The sequence below is a fragment of the Aphelocoma coerulescens genome, chromosome 1 (assembly GCF_041296385.1).
Source record: "Aphelocoma coerulescens isolate FSJ_1873_10779 chromosome 1, UR_Acoe_1.0, whole genome shotgun sequence".
Taxonomy (NCBI): Eukaryota; Metazoa; Chordata; class Aves; order Passeriformes; family Corvidae; genus Aphelocoma; species Aphelocoma coerulescens.
This window is the reverse complement of record NC_091013.1, coordinates 111,491,033-111,506,592: the sequence shown is the minus strand read 5'-3', so window position 1 is coordinate 111,506,592 and position 15,560 is coordinate 111,491,033. Positions and strand designations below refer to the sequence as shown.

The 15,560-nt window shown below is 39.2% G+C and overlaps 1 protein-coding gene across 14 annotated transcripts in view; it reads left to right on the top strand.

Moving 5' to 3' along the window:
- The window catches only part of ROBO1 (roundabout guidance receptor 1), a 654,072-nt gene that overhangs the window by 172,330 nt on the left and 466,182 nt on the right, over positions 1–15,560 (top strand). Inside the window, exons 1-2 of one of the 14 annotated variants that reach the window (XM_069024562.1) lie at positions 654–747; positions 1,907–1,943. The exons of the other annotated variants lie outside the window; for them this stretch is intronic. Of the exons in view, the coding sequence (XP_068880663.1) occupies positions 1,934–1,943 (10 nt within the window). The 5' untranslated portion in view covers positions 654–747; positions 1,907–1,933. Of the gene's footprint in view, positions 1–653; positions 748–1,906; positions 1,944–15,560 lie in introns of those variants that run through there. 14 annotated transcript variants of the gene reach the window in all.

Genomic DNA, 15,560 nt, shown 5'->3' with positions numbered 1-15,560 from the left:
CAGTTGTATATTTAATAGGATGAGTATCAGAAGGTACTGATCTTAAACCAGGAATTGCCCTTTTTAAATGTGTTGTTTATGCAAGAGGATTCATATGACCATCAAACCACAAAGAGAGGTGATGGGGAAAGGAATGGTTCAGGAATTTTAATACTTTGGGGTAGTCAGCTGTCTGTAAGGGTTCTGGGTTCTAAATGAGTGGAGAGTTTGTGCACACTTTATGAATGAGAATGAAAGATTGCTGTTAAAGTGGCCAAGTGTTTTGATTCACAGTTGTGAATTATCTCCAGTCCATCCATGGAGAGAAATAAGTGTAAGAATGCTCTCAGTCTGAAGTAATAAACCCCTACTTGTCACATTCAAGACTTGCATCTGATTTCAATAACTATAATATATATCATCACAGATCTTTAAATTACTTTTACTGTCAAGAGTTCGACAGGAAAATGTGTTGTCAGGTGCCATTTAAAGTAAGGAGAGTGGCTGTCTATCAGAAACATAACCATTTCTGGGCTAAGGCTGCTGCATAAGAGATGACAAATGGCACAGTAGATGAAGTGTATTCCAACCTACAGAGAAAAAAAGAGGCCCCATCCTCAGCTGGCAGGAATAAATTTAATGATGAGATTGATCTATACCAGTTGTGGAGCTGTCTCACTGTGAGAGAAGAGTGGCAGCAGAGACAACAGCTCATCAGTGGCTTGGTCTTGCAGAATTGAACACTTTAGAATGATGTAGGATCTGAAGGTAAGTGTTACAGAACTGTTTGGTAAAACAGAGAGATATCTTACTTTTCTTATGAAAGTACTATGTGTTTATTTTTGGCTTGATGGCTTTCACTAATAATTTTCCAGTCTGGGATTGGTTTGGTTTTGGGCTTTTTTTAAAAAATACTATAGCCCTAGGGGTGATGATTAGCTGGTGGATATTTGTAATCCAGTCTGGAGAGATTACTGCTGAACTGCACTGGGAAACAGATGAAATAATCCGAGAAGGAGGAAATCTTAGTGTGTGGCCCCTTTCAGGGACAGGGAGATGAAAACAGTGAAGTGGGAACAGGTTGCCCAGGTAGCTTTCTCTGAGGAAATAATAGCATTGTTTTAGCCTTGAGTTAGTAGTTTAAATTGCCCGGGTAGACAAACCTAAAATAACTTCTTCTTTTATTCATTGTTGGTCTTTAAGATTTTTCTCTGTGTTGTTCAAACATCTGTGGTTAAAGCTTACTTTGTGGACTGGTTTTGGTTGGTTGGCTGGCTGTTTTGGGTTTTTTTTTTTACTGCTATCTTACTTTAGTTGCAGGGCTCTAGGCGTGGTGAGGCTTAACAGAGCTCATGGCATATATCGAGTTCTGATCTTGTCAATCTAGAGCCAAAACTTTTGTTGTTACTGAGTGCAGAATATCAAAGTGAGTCTTTACAAAGCGTTCCCCACTGAGCTTTATGAAAATAGTATCTAACAGACTTTCAGTCTTCTTGATCTCACTGAAGTGATTAAGGTAGCTGAAAAGCAAAACAACCCTTTTGATTACAAGAGATTGAGGTGCCACTTGATGGTTTTAACATTTAACAGATAAAACTGGGGCCCTCTCAGCTAAATAAGTTATATACCGTTCAGTGAAGAGCAGTCAAAGTTGTATCTTGCCTTTAATCTTTAGGTGGGTAAACCATAATTGCATTTGACTTCATTGTCTGCAGTGTCTTCCTAACAATTTTTGCATGCTATATAAATGCTACAAATAGTTATGCTAAAAATTCTTAAAGGATAATGCACGGTGTATTAGGTTGCTCATATTGGGAAGCTCTGGGAACAGCAATCCTCTCTGTACTGGAAAATCCTCCATTTTCCTTCCTACAAAAACATTTATAAACGTTCAAGGGGTGGTTTCACAAAACTTCTGCTTTTCCAGGTTTGTTATTTTCCAGCTGAAGGCAGCATGTTTGCAGGTAATTGGTTTGGGTGTGAAATTTTACATAAAGATATCTAAGGATCTCTTTAACAATTACCTCCTCTAACAGCAATTTAGGATTACCTGCTGGTGTATTCTATTTTGTTTTCTTTACTTTGTTTTTCATGTCAAGATCTGCTGTCTCAAAAAGCATCTCCAAGTAGTCATCAGAGTTTTGTGAAGCATGAGATTGACCCTCCTACTTCTGAGGGGCACTTATGACTAAGCCTTCATCCTTCGTCGCTTTCTGCTTGTGATGATACTCAATCCTCTGCAGTCTTATGTTTGGAATCTAGGTGTTTCTGCAAGGTGTGTGGCACAGTTACCACCTGGCTTACTGGTGGTTTTTTTTTGTTTTGGTTTTGTTTTGTGGTTGCTTTTTTTCTTAGAGCTGTAGTAGTCTCTTTGCATGCAATGATGGCTTTGCATTGCATGTGTTTAACTAAGGGTTTGGGCACTGGAATTCAAACTTACAGCTCTTAAATCATATTTCTTACCATCTTGCAAAGAAAATTACAGTATTCCTACAGGGAATAGTGCCCTTTAATTTTGACATATCTTAAACACTGTCAGAACCTCCTCCCTGGCTATCTTTAAGTCTCTACCTTTAACAACATTCTCTGTTAAGTATTCATGCTTATGAGACGTCTTTACTGAACCTGAGTATTTGGTGGTCTTGCTCTCTGGCATTAGCTCACCTGTGGGAGCACAGGTTCCTTGGTTTAAAGAAAATAAAGTTAGACTTGTTACTCATAACACTGGGAAATATCTCTAGTCTTGCCTCAAGTAAAAAGGGTGATGAGTGCTGTTTACATATTCTGCATCATGGTGGTTGCTTTAAGGTCACTTTTGTTGCTTTGTCTTTTTATCCCATTAGCAATGTAATTAACTCTCTTGAAGAGCTTCATCTGGTTCAGGGAGGGAGTCTCCTTCCCCTGATGATAATGGTCAGCAGCGTTTACCTTGTTTTCCATTTGAAAGCATCCCTATTGGAAGCAGTCTGTGAAAGACCTCTATGCAAATCACCTGTTTAAAGATCTCTTGGCTCAGGCAAACAAGCTCTAGGAAGCTGTAAATCAAACATCAAGGCCCAGATCTCTGTTGCAGCATGAATATTACTAAGTTTTTAAGTTAGTTTTGTGGAACCTGAAACTAAAGAGACCAGGTATTTCTGCAGCAGATAGCATCACTGAGCTGTTCAAAGGGGAAATTGAGAGCTGTGGAGATATGGCTGTTGTGGAGGTAGATAAGGACAGTATGAGGACATACCTGAGACTTGGCTTTAATGAGGGAAATACAGCAAAGGAAGTTGCTAGGTGATTGTGGCTTTTAATCCACTTGGAAAAGTAGGCCAGGCTATCCTGAGATGTTACCTATTTTATGGCTAGGGTGAAAGTATGTGAAATAGTACCTGAAATCTTTGGATGTGCTTTAACAAATGCAGTGCAGTTTAACTATAACAATACTGAGCTTAATTGCCATTTTATTTGAGCAAGATTCACAGTTAAATTCTATCTATAGCTGCTGCAGAACCTGCTAAGAGAAAAAGACAGCACTTTTTAAGGTAACATGATCTTTTGATGCTGCAGCTTTCTTTCACAAGGCTTGATTTTGCTTTCCCTAATGCTAAATGCCAAGTGAATTCTTTGGGTGTTAAAGACTCTTTCCATTGAGCTGTGATGAAGAGCAAGATCTCTGGTTCCTCAGTGCTCCCCTTGCAGTGTCTGGTTGGTATGAGCAGTGGAAATGAAGGGTTGGGGTAGGAATGTAGGCTTGGAGGATTGTGCTTCATCTCCCTCTTTCAGTCACTCTGGCTAAGATTCATGGGTACAAGACAGGTCTGGGACACATGGTCAAGGAGCTGATCCTTGCTGGGAACTCATTTGAGCAAGGAGCTGAATGTAAGCTTTTGCATCCTGTGAGCATGAGCGTTGCATTCTTGCAGCTGTAACATGGGGGCTATTTTCCGGGAAACTGGAATAAGTAAGTCATACAATAATCTTTGAAGATTTAGGTTTTAGCTGTGATACAAACAAATTATCCATTTCCTTATGCCTGGATTATAACAATAAGAATGTAATGAAGATATCAAGACAGCTTCAGCTAGGCTATAGGTCGTCTTCTGCAATACATCTGTATTTTCAGCAGCTCACTGTTCCCTCTGTGATTAAACTTGACTTCAAGTGAAGCTACAATGCTGGCAAACACTGGAAAGCTGTGGAAGTTGGGCTCCCTGCTCCTTAATGTTATTGCAGAAAACCAGCCACTGGAACATGAGCTCACCACACAAAATTTCTCAGTTTTCCTTTTGTCTTTTCCAAACGGCTGAGTAATTGCCTGCACTCTTAGGTGTAGAGCCTTGTGAATGATTGTCTTGTTACTTGCCTGACAGATGCTAAACCTGCTATAAATTAAGTTGTCTACTTGTTTTATCAGGCGAGTGGGGTGCATTAGTCAATATTTGAGCTGAGAAATAGGGGGAATGATGTGGAATGTTCACTGGAACATGATCCAAAAACTTGGTTCTGCAAGTCTTCAGGGACATGGTTGGTTTTGATTGGGTTTTATTTGCCCCTGATGATTTTGAGTGAAAGTAGATGCAGCTCAAGCAGTAAAATCATCCCAGATTTCTCTCTGTCATTGCTTACTAGATGGGAAGCCAAAGGAGCACCATGAAGGAGCTACCTTTTTGCAGGTTCCAGTGCTGCTCTTTGCTGACTCGAAGCAGGTTATAGTGCAGAGCTGCTGGCTAAGTTTGGGGACACTGGGTCAATGTACTGTTCTCTGTTAGCATGGCAGGTATTTTCTTGCATGCATGAGCCTGTCTCCTTGGCTTTGATAAGATCATTGAACAGCCATGGGAGTTTCTAATCAGACCAGAGGCTGGATGCATCTGAGTTGATGGTTTTCGACTTGCTCTTTAAAGTCTTCAAGTTACAAAACTAAAACCACTGACTAAATACCGTGAAACTTTCTTTTACATTAATATTACGGAGTTGAGGACTTAATATACTTGAATCACAACTATAATGTCCTGTTTGTCTACCAAACAGTTGCATTCTGCAGAAGGCATTGGTTAGACTTCATCAGGAAACTATTTTTGTTCATTGGCTGTTTCCTCGAGTATGTTGATTTTTGCCAAGCGCGTCATTATCCTTTCCACAACAGAACCTTCTGGAAAGGAGCAAAAAGCTTCGGGGGGGAAAGGGAGGGCGAGCTTTTGTCATTTTAAATTTCTCACAGATAGCTCAGGGTAGCAAAACAATTAATGTTTCATTATTACCGCAATAGATTAAAACATCTGTAATAAATAATGCTGATGGTTATTTGTGATGGCATGAAGTATTGTTTTTGTTCTCTTTTATAAAATTACAGCTCATTAACTGTCATAAAGCAAAGATACCATAAATAAAACAACTAGTAGTGTTTCATTTCCCAGAAATGTGAAAGCCTGCTGTTTGAGAACTTTGAAAAGTTTGTTTTCACAGCTGGAACAGTCAAGTATTGGAATATATTGGGGTCTGTCACTTTTGTGACCAGAGAAATTGTGAAAATTTGGACAATTTTTTGTCCTCTTGACAAAGTCAATGCTGCTCTCATTTTCCATCTAATCATGAAGCGTTTTTTATTTAAGCCACAGGGCACCTGTATTGACCAGCAAGTCTGTGTGTGTACATATATATATTTAAATGTTTATGTATAATTTATATATAAATATATATATTTAAATACAGAAGAAATTATAGAGGAGTTATTTCCAAAAAAGTAATCAGAAAACTTAGTCTAACTTTCCCTAGGCTGCAAACCACAGAGTAGTTGCTCAGATATCCCCACACTGAACCCCATAACTCGTATTTATAGTGGTGTTTTAGGAAAAGGCCTAATCTTAAATGCTACTTGTTTATAATAATCCAATCGGTCCTTCATCAGAGATCACCTCATCTCACCTGAGATCACAGTAGGTTTATGTGCTCTCAGCTTTCAAGCTGTGAGAATAGAGTTGCAGAGGCTCACTTACCTCACAGGTGTGCAATGATACAACTTTCAGATTTGTTTCCAATTTATTTGCCATAGGCAGGCTTCTACAGGAAAACAAGTCTGTTTGAAAAGTGGAATGATTGGAAACATACCTCATTGTCTCAAGTTTTGAATGATATTTCAAATTTCCAGACCCAGATTTTCTCCTGTTCAGCTTGGGATTTCTGACAGATACAATCATGTGGTAGTCACTAGGAGTGTTTTGTCACTGGCCAGGACATGAGGCACATTCATGCTGGAGCTGTGGACTGCACACATGCTGTGTCTTGTTGTGGGACACTTCAGCCCACAGCTGTGCTCTGCACAATAGAAAATCCTCCTCTGGATTTAACATTTCTCTGCATTAGGGCTAAATTTGTATTTTGGCTATGGCAGTCTGTATTTTGAAACACTCTTTGTTCCTGAGGCAATTTAGGATTAGATTAAAAAAACTTGTCTGGCAGTCTAAGACAAAGTGCTCAGTTGCCTGCACAGTGCAATCCTCCAGTCCAAGGTCCAGAAGACATCAGGTGACAACCAGGGCTTGTGTTGGGTTTTTAATTTTGGGGTTTTGGCAGGGCAGAGCATGGTGAGAGAGAGGAGATTTTTAAATCATAATTTTTTTATTTATTTAATGCCTGAAAGTATATTCTTCTGCTGCCAGAAGCAGTTGCACTGTAGAATTCCATTCCAAAGGAGAGTTTGGAGGCTGGAAACTAGCAGGAGCCCAAACAAGTTCTGAAAACAATCTCTTTAGGACTGCACAGAAGGAGGGAAAGAAAAAAAGCTCTGAGAACATTTAATAAAATATTACTCTGGTGAAGTAAGTACCTCTAGTGCTTATCGCCATGTATGGATACTGATAATTCAGGGGGAGTTTTAGTTCTGTATTGAAGTGCAGAAAGTTTCCTGGACACCTGCCTGAAAAGGAGGTACTTGTCTCTTTGATCTGATTTACTGGTCAGTCCTCATTTTAATATTTACTCACCTTTCTTTGACACCATGCCAATATAAAAAGATTTTCTAAATTAATTTGGAGTTAAATCCATCTTACTGCTAAGGTGCTTGTATGGGACTGGGAAGCTATAGGTATTCTTTTTTCTTGATAAATAATAAGCCCAAAGTGCCCTAACGAAGGAGAAAACCCAATTGATAGATGCAGACTGTCTGTACTCACTTCTGCTAATGATGGCGATAATCCCTAGAAGTTATAATTCAGGATGAGCTGAGGGAATATTGACCCCATTTTTCCTTCCTCTGGGGCACTTCTTTGATTTATGGAAGTGTGGAAAAACCCATCTTATGTGCTTTTAAAAGTGAGGTTGAATTCCAGCTTCTGCCATCCAAGCAGAACTGAGCCCACACTATTGGTGACATTAAGCTTGGTAGGGTTTTCTTCTGATTTTTTTGGATAAATTAGTAGCATGGCCTATCCTTTCTATGCCTTGGGTTTAAAGTGCATTTCTGGATGAGGAGTTCAATGCAGCTTTCAGAAAGAAAAGATGGCAGTGTGCTTTGAAGTAGGTGAATTGACTAAATATTTCACCTTTAAATTTTAGGGAGTAAAGGCTGGAATAACAGATGGTGGTCTATATTTTCAGCAACGCACAGCTATGTTTCTGAAAAATGCAGTCTATTATATGAAGAAATGCATGTGGGGAATCACAAAGGAGGGTGTAACTTTTGGAGGGTTTGTGTGTAGGGATTTTTATCCTCCTTGTTCCTTTGAAATAGTTGACTTCTTTCAGACTTGGGCACAAATTCCGACTGTGCTGACCACATCCACCAGCTGTCAATACACACAAAGAGACAGTAAAAGCACAATACACAGGGAAAAAAAAAAAAAAATCTGTGTGCTGGAAATACAAGCTGCTCCAAGTGAATGTTTATGCGTCAGTGCTGTGCAGCACAGCTTTAGGCAGCAGTCATGGCTAAAGGCATGGAAGGAGCCTAATCCCACTGGAACTGGTCTGAGCAGGGACTTCTCAGCTACTTCTACATCCCCAGTGATTCAGCTGTTCAGCACTAGCCAAGACATTTCTGCACATAGATCAATAAGATATGGTGCAGTGCAGATGTTCTTTGCTGTATGAAACTTGGCAAGACTGTGTAGAGTAGATTTTAGTGGTCTGAAATGTCTGAACAAAAGGATCATCTCTTGCTTCAGCAGCACCACAGTATTGTTAAGAGTTTCCGATTTTACAGATTGTAAATCTGTATCCAGTTTTTTCTGTAGTTCAGCACTGGGGCTGTGATCATCACATTTGCTGATTGTCACTGATGAACAACTTCATATTGCCTGAAACTATTCACCGATTTGTAAACCTAAACAGTCCTTTGCATTTCATTCCAGAAAGGCTGTGAAATATGGAAGGAAAGTTCCTCCAAGTAATTTATCCTTAAATAGCTTGTCACTGCAATGCAGAACACGTGAATCCAAGGAGAATACACAACAATCCCAGTGGACCATAACTTAATTTACACCCTGTAATGTGCCAGACAACCTGCCCAAATCTGGGAGATCCTGGCACTGAGCCTTCTACCTGTGCCTAGTCTCAACTATTCTGGAGGGTTTTTTTATCTTCTCCTATCATGACAGATAGGAAGGGAGTAATCTCCAAGGGAACACTTGCTCCTACCCAAGCAGTCTAAGTGACATCTGTGAGCATGACATGCAGACGCAGCAGTTCATGTTTGCTGCAGAATCTGAGTGCTTGTGACTAATTGCAGCTGAGGTTGACTGAGGACATTCAATAGAGAGAGAGTATTTTGCATCATAAGGCTGTCAGATTTTTCTTTTATTCATGTGGCATCTCTCAAAAATATTCTGTGTGACACTCAGGAGAAACCTGCAGGGAAATCATGGGGGAGGCAAGAAAGTGTTTTTATATCTATATATATATATATAAAATAAAAGTATAATTCAGCACAGAAAGGATAAAATGCCTAAAGACATGGAGCTCAGAAAATATTAATGGCCTTTCCTGAGCCTCTAGCTTACACCTTAATTATCCTGGGATGCCCTTAGAGCTGAGGCTAAGAGAATAACTGTGCATCCTTGGGGTTTCTTGGGTGGGGAGTGTTAAGTGCCCAGTGATGATCGAGTATCTGGAATGATTTGCGAATCAGCTCTTTGTGATGTGTACAGTACACTACTGATGGTAGTGCTTCTAATTACTACCTACTTACAAATGCAGAGAAACGAACAAAGCGATCTGAAATGCCAGGAGGAAAGAATTTTCTCAGTGGCCTACAGATGGCAGACCAATATAACAGATGAGTGATATGCTTGAAGCCTGTTTCTCTGAATATTAGAAACGTAGAACACCCTATTTATTCAGGTTTTCATGGAGAAAGAAGTTTTAACTGGGTCGCTATAAAATGCAACCACTTTTGCACTTGTGCTACTTGAGGCTGCTCAAGATCTTTTATTTTGTGCTTTAAACTGTGTTCAAAATTCAGTCCAAAAAACTCTTAACTGGAAGTGGTTTAAGTGTTATTGGACTTACCTCAAGATTTTGATAATTGAGTCCAAATTCTCAAAGATAAACATGCACAGAAGGACAATTAGACTTGATTTTATGTAGTCCATGTCTTCAAATCACTCCACTTTCTTAAGAACGTTGCAATTGTTTTTGCTGACATCTTACACATTTTTGTATAAATATAGATTAGCTTTTTTCCTGTAGAAGACACCAATAGATAAAACTTATTGTTGACTTTTTCGATCATTGAATAAAAAACTAAAATTTCTTCAGAAGTTTTTGGTCTGGAAGGGAGGAAGAATCATAGACACAGTAAAGCTTTTGTTTTCTCTTCCTCTTGAGCACTGAGCTTTAGTGGATGATTTGATACTCTTCTGCATCTTTAGGTCATAAAAAAACTAATTCCAGAAGGGGAAACAAAATAGCAGCAAGCCTTTTTCTTCACTTGGAGAAAAAGAAGTTATTGGGAGGTAAAAAATACGAAAATATGACTTTTACCAGTCTTCTTGTTCAATGAATATCTAACAGAAAAGACATCTTAAATGCTGTACTCTTTCAAGTGTCTTGTATTTGTTATATAAAACATTATTAAAAAGGAATTGGGGGAAAAAAAAAAGCTGTTGCAGGTCATACCCTTTCCATATTGTTTGTAAAATGGCTAATGGCTAGAAAATCAAACTTGCTGTACTTCACTGTTTTTGTCTTCTTTTTTTTTATGACTGTAGATTGAAATAGGCATATTTAAAATATTGTGAAGTATGGAAGTGATTACAACCTGCCGCTTAAGGCACGACGCAGGAAATTGAAGAACAGGGGCTTGAAAGTAGTCCCCAAACAACGGGCTTAACAGACTTTCTCACAAAACGCTTCGACAACTTTTTTTTAGACCAGCAAATACTCAGTTTCAACCGAGGGACTGGAAAATATTTTGCTATATTCTTGAACTGTTTTCTATTATGGAAATCAAACAAGCTTTCATGACGGATTACTCTTCAGGCAAGGGGAAAGGAATGCTGGTGGAGGCCGCATGCAGGTCTGTGGTCTGTGCTCTGCCCTACTGTTGCAGCTAAGCCTGTCTGAACTGTCTTCTAATCCACAAGTGTTATTCTGGCTGTTAAAAACCTAGTGAAGCAAAAACTCTTAAATCTAATTAATTTGAGCAATATATATTTAATACACAAAGTGGCTGGAGAATGGTATATGGTCTTTCTGAGCTGCCCTTGTGTTATGAAACCATGACAGAGTGGAGTCATGATCTGCCCTGGCATTCTCTGTATTATCTGTCATGCATATGTTGGAGTGGGAAAAGAATAAATTTCCCTGTATATTAACTTCAAATGTATTGGGAGAGGGTCTGGTTGCATATCTGCCACAAAGATGAAATGTAGAAGTGGCTGTAAAGGTTGCTGCTTAACTTTGCCATCTATGAATGTAAGAGCCTTGCTATCTCTGTTATAATAAAATGTTATTTGAGGAAAACTGTTTTGAAAATCTGCCTGTATTGGAAATCCACATAAGAATGCTGAGGGGGTGTATGAGAACAATGATGCTGCATCCCTAATATCAGGGGGACATGTGCCTGGCTGCTGGCTAGGTTGCTTTCTGTTGGTTTCTTTTCTTTTTTCTCCCCCCCCCCCCCCCCCCCCCCTTTTAAAAACTGGAAATTATATGCAGTTGGAAGAAAAGGGGGGGAGATAATCTTGCTTTGAAAATGGCTTCTGTCATGACACTAAGCTTTGCTGTCTCCTGAGGTTTCTCAAACACCAGAGCACCAAATGAGACTAAGTAATTAAATGCGAAAACTGATGAAATAAGTTCTGTGAGTCTTTGCTGGCTCATGGGAAGGGGCTTCTGAATCAATGCTAAGGTGATGAACTGGCATGATTCAAAGGGAACAGCATACTGAAACACTTTGTTTTAATGAGTCTGCAGTCTGTGACTTCCAGCCTCAGAACTGAGAGTTCAGGTGGCTAAAATGGGACTTGTATTCTCTAAAAGTGTGAGAGGAGACAGAGGTTCTGACCCATTTTCTTTCTTCTTCAGACTGCAGAAGCTCTGCTTTGTGTGCCGTATGCCAGCACAGAGTATCCTTATAGCAACAACTGTATAGCCAGAGTTGCTTTGAAAGGTAATACTTACAATGTGCTTTCTGTATAATGTGACCTAGCAGTTACGAAACAGGAGGTTAGTGAAGATTATAGAAACAGCTGTCTGCTTTATGCCACTCCCACGCATTCCCCGAGCCAAACTTGGAGGACCTAACAAAGTGAGGCGTATTGCAGCCAAAATCTTTTCTTTGTGAGGATCCATGTATACATAAAGAAGTCAAAATAGATTCAGCAGTAGTGAATCATACTTCTTTATAGTTTGCTCTGACTAGATTACCATTACTCCAATATCCTTCGTTTGCAAGCAAAAATATGTGCTGCTGCCTTTTTCAAGCTACTCTGGGGAGACATTTCCTCAGGCATCTATCCAGAGAGAAAGAGAAATTGAACCAGCATCAGTTCTGTTATTTCTCTCCAAAAAATTCATTTATTTAGAGTGCAGGGAAAGTGTAAAGCAGTTTCTTTCTTTTCTTTTTGTGTCTTTGATTTTATTTCTGTTTTATAAGAGTAAGTATGAGCTCTGAGCCTGCAGTTTACTACATGCATATGGACAGCTGCACCTGTACAGAGCCATTCTGGCTTCAGTGAGGCACCATGTGGGCACAGCAATCTGCCCACCCGTAAGTTGTAAATCTCAGAATGAGGAATTTAACTTGTTTATGTAGTGTTCTTGAAGGAGTAAGGTATTGGAAAGTGCCTGTAGGGTGTCAGCAGGTGCCATATGTGTTTTCCCACACAGTCTTACCAAGGCACAGCATTCCTGACCTGTAACCACCCTCCTTGTGCATATGGTGTGCAAGCTGATGACCATCCACGAGAGTGCTGCTTGCATGGAGATCAGGTCAAAGCAAGTCTTGCTGTGCTTACTCCAGTTTGTAGCTGGTGCTATGCTGCTACAAGGCAAAAGAATGGAAGGCAATTTCCAAATCTCATTCTATTTAAATTTAAATATATTGATATCTGTTGGTGTTTTCTTAGCTGTACTTTTTTTGTTATTCTTACTGAAGTTCAGATTTTGCCTGGATGTGTGGTTTGGAGGACAAGTTGTTATTTACAGCAGGATAACAACTAAAGATACTGAGACATAAAGGCAAAGAATCACTGCTAATGCACCTTGCAAGAGAACACGAGAAACTGCATCCACCTGTTCTAACCAGGCTTTCAGACTCATCTGTGTTTTATCCATCTTATCTAAGAGTCACAGGTCTGGCTTGCTTGGGTACCACCATCAAAGGAGGCTGTACCCAAACAGCAGCTGTTTCTGCCTTTGTTCAGGCCTCACACAGGCAGAAGAGCAGTCCTACCTTCTGCCCCACCTCTCTCCTCCCAAGTATCAAACTTGCATCAAAAATTTTGCAATATTCTTTACTCTGTACAGCTTATCATCATTCTCCCTCCAGGCTATCATCATTCTGTCTTGACTGCAAGTCAGCTAGCTCTACTTCAAAATATTTTTTCTTTTTTCCTTCTTATTATTTATTTTCTTATTATAGAAGTATTAAAACAATGATATGCAAATGGAATATGGGGCCAAAGAAATTGTTGAAATTTTTTCATGTACCTGAGATGCACTATATTTTTGTCTCAGACTTGTCTTAGATTTGTTTCACTATTTAATCAGGATTGAAAACTGCTCTCTGTTAATAATCAAGGGTATCAAAGAGGGCTGTATCAAGTTTCTGTGTTTTGAGAAGACTGCAAATCATTTTCAGGAGGTGGGTAATTAAATACATAGTCTTTTGTGTCTTTTTCAACTGAAATTTCAGAAGGGTCTGTTTATCTGAAGATGTGAAGGAGATAAAAGTATCAGTAGTCTGTATTACATAGACTTTGGGTTTGCAAAGGCAGAGTTCTGGTCATGAAGGAGTTAACAACTGTGCAGAAGCCTGTGTTAGATTTTTTCAGTCAATCAGCCCTGAGATTGACCAAAACGCTTTCGAACGATCAAGTTTTATCACAACAAAAACTAGATCATTTAACCATTTAAATAACTCAAAAAACTGGAATGTCCATGGTGAGAGAGAATGAAAACACCAAGGGTTCAACAACAGCGTGGTGTCCGTGCAGAATGTGCCTGTCCTTGGCTCTGCTGGGAGCTGGCTGTGCTCCCCACCCCGGTCCAGCAGGAGGGTGGACACACTGCCCACTTCCCTCAGCAGATGTCCTGCTGCTTCCTGGAGCAGCCAACTGCAAGCTGTGTTCTGGTCTTGAACAGTCACTTACTGTTACAACATTTAGGCACTAAATTCTGCTGCATTCTCCTCACAGAGAAATTCAAAGAAACTCTGACAAGTCTCTGGTACTGTAATTTTGAAGAACAGGATGTGCATGACTATAGTTGAGCAATTCCTTTGATGCTTCCCAATTATCCTGTAATATGCCTGTGATTTAATTTCCATTAAATGTCACTAGCAGATTAATCTCTCTTAAAATGCTGAACAGGCAAACAAATTACTGCCTTATTATCAAGTAATTTCAGTGTGGGTTGAGCAGAACCTAAAGCAAGTTGATCTTGTTCTAAATCAAGGATACAACCTGATAGGCAGGTTTATGTGTAAGGGGCTGAGAACTTAAATATTTGTCCTTTTTTTGCAATTGTGCATTGTTCCTTGTCTGAATAAATAATTATCCTCTGTATCTGATAGGAGAGTAGAAGATCACACATTGTGTGAAGGGTTACCATAATGTATGCAGTAGGCATTTCTTTTTTTAACAAGCTTTTTTGGAGTCCTGTTTGACTTTTAGTTTTTCTCCAAAGCTGATTTGGATAAGCTCAATTGCATCCAGCTTGGGTGGCTGTGGATTTTTACCATGTGACCCTGAATGTCTCAATCACTCTAGAATATCCTTGTTATATCTTTTTCCATAGATTTATACGCAGTGGTGTTTGGGTTTTTTTTCATTCCTGCTGCTTTTTTTTAGTCAAAATGCTGAAGACTTTGTAAGAACAGTGGGATATAAGAGAACATACTGATAAATTGTCTTGATGTGTATTTTCCAAAGTGCAAGAGCATGCTCCAACAAAACCAATTGTAACGTCTTGAAGTAGCACTACTTTTATGTAACAGCTGCCATAAAAATGTGTTTTTCATGGGCATCTGTACAACAGGCTGGAGTATGCACAGTAATTTTTTTGTTTCTGTTTGGCTCTTGCTGGTTTCCATTGAGAGTTCTCTTATAGCTCTCAATTCAATTCTACTTGAACTTTGTATGATATTTCAAGGAAAATGAAGCAGTTATGATCTTTGCCTAAGTAAAATTCCTTCTTATTTTTTAAACCATACTTCTATGGTTTAGAATGTTTTGTTATAGACAGCCAATATTACAAATTCTATAATATTCAACTTTTTACTTGATATTATTATTTTCAAGGGCAGTGTGGTTATCAAAGGGATGTTACTGGAGTGATAAGCAGAATAGCAGATGTAATGTTTCCTTTGTTTAAAATCAGTGCTCTGGGAAAGAGGAGAAACTGTGATATGAAAAACTGCTGAACTCCATACCCCAGAAGGAACCAAGGCCTCTTTTATCATAGGGTCAGATCACATTCAGCAGTGGCAGACTTTGATACTTAAACCACTGGAGTCTTGTTCACAGTCACCTTGCTGCACTTCAGTTAATAACATTTATACTCTAATTTCTGTACCAGATGGAGGTAGTCTATATATACATGGTAGAAAAGAGGGCAAAATGCAGTCTTGTAATGCCATCAGTCCTCACAGAAATAACTCCAACAGCAAAGATAGAATGGGATTTGGAAACCTGTCTTGGAAATCCCCATCAGTCCATGGTGACAGCTGATGTACAAAATAAAAAGTAAGGATTTTAAGGAATGGCTCTGATGGTCTTCCACATGGTGCTGGTAATGGGGATTTTTGCATGGCAGGACAGTAAATCATGTCACATGGGATTGCATGTTACATTACTGCTTTTCCATTCAAATATTGTATAATAAAGAAGATATTTATTATATCACAGAACAGGCTTTAATGTGCCTGAATTCTT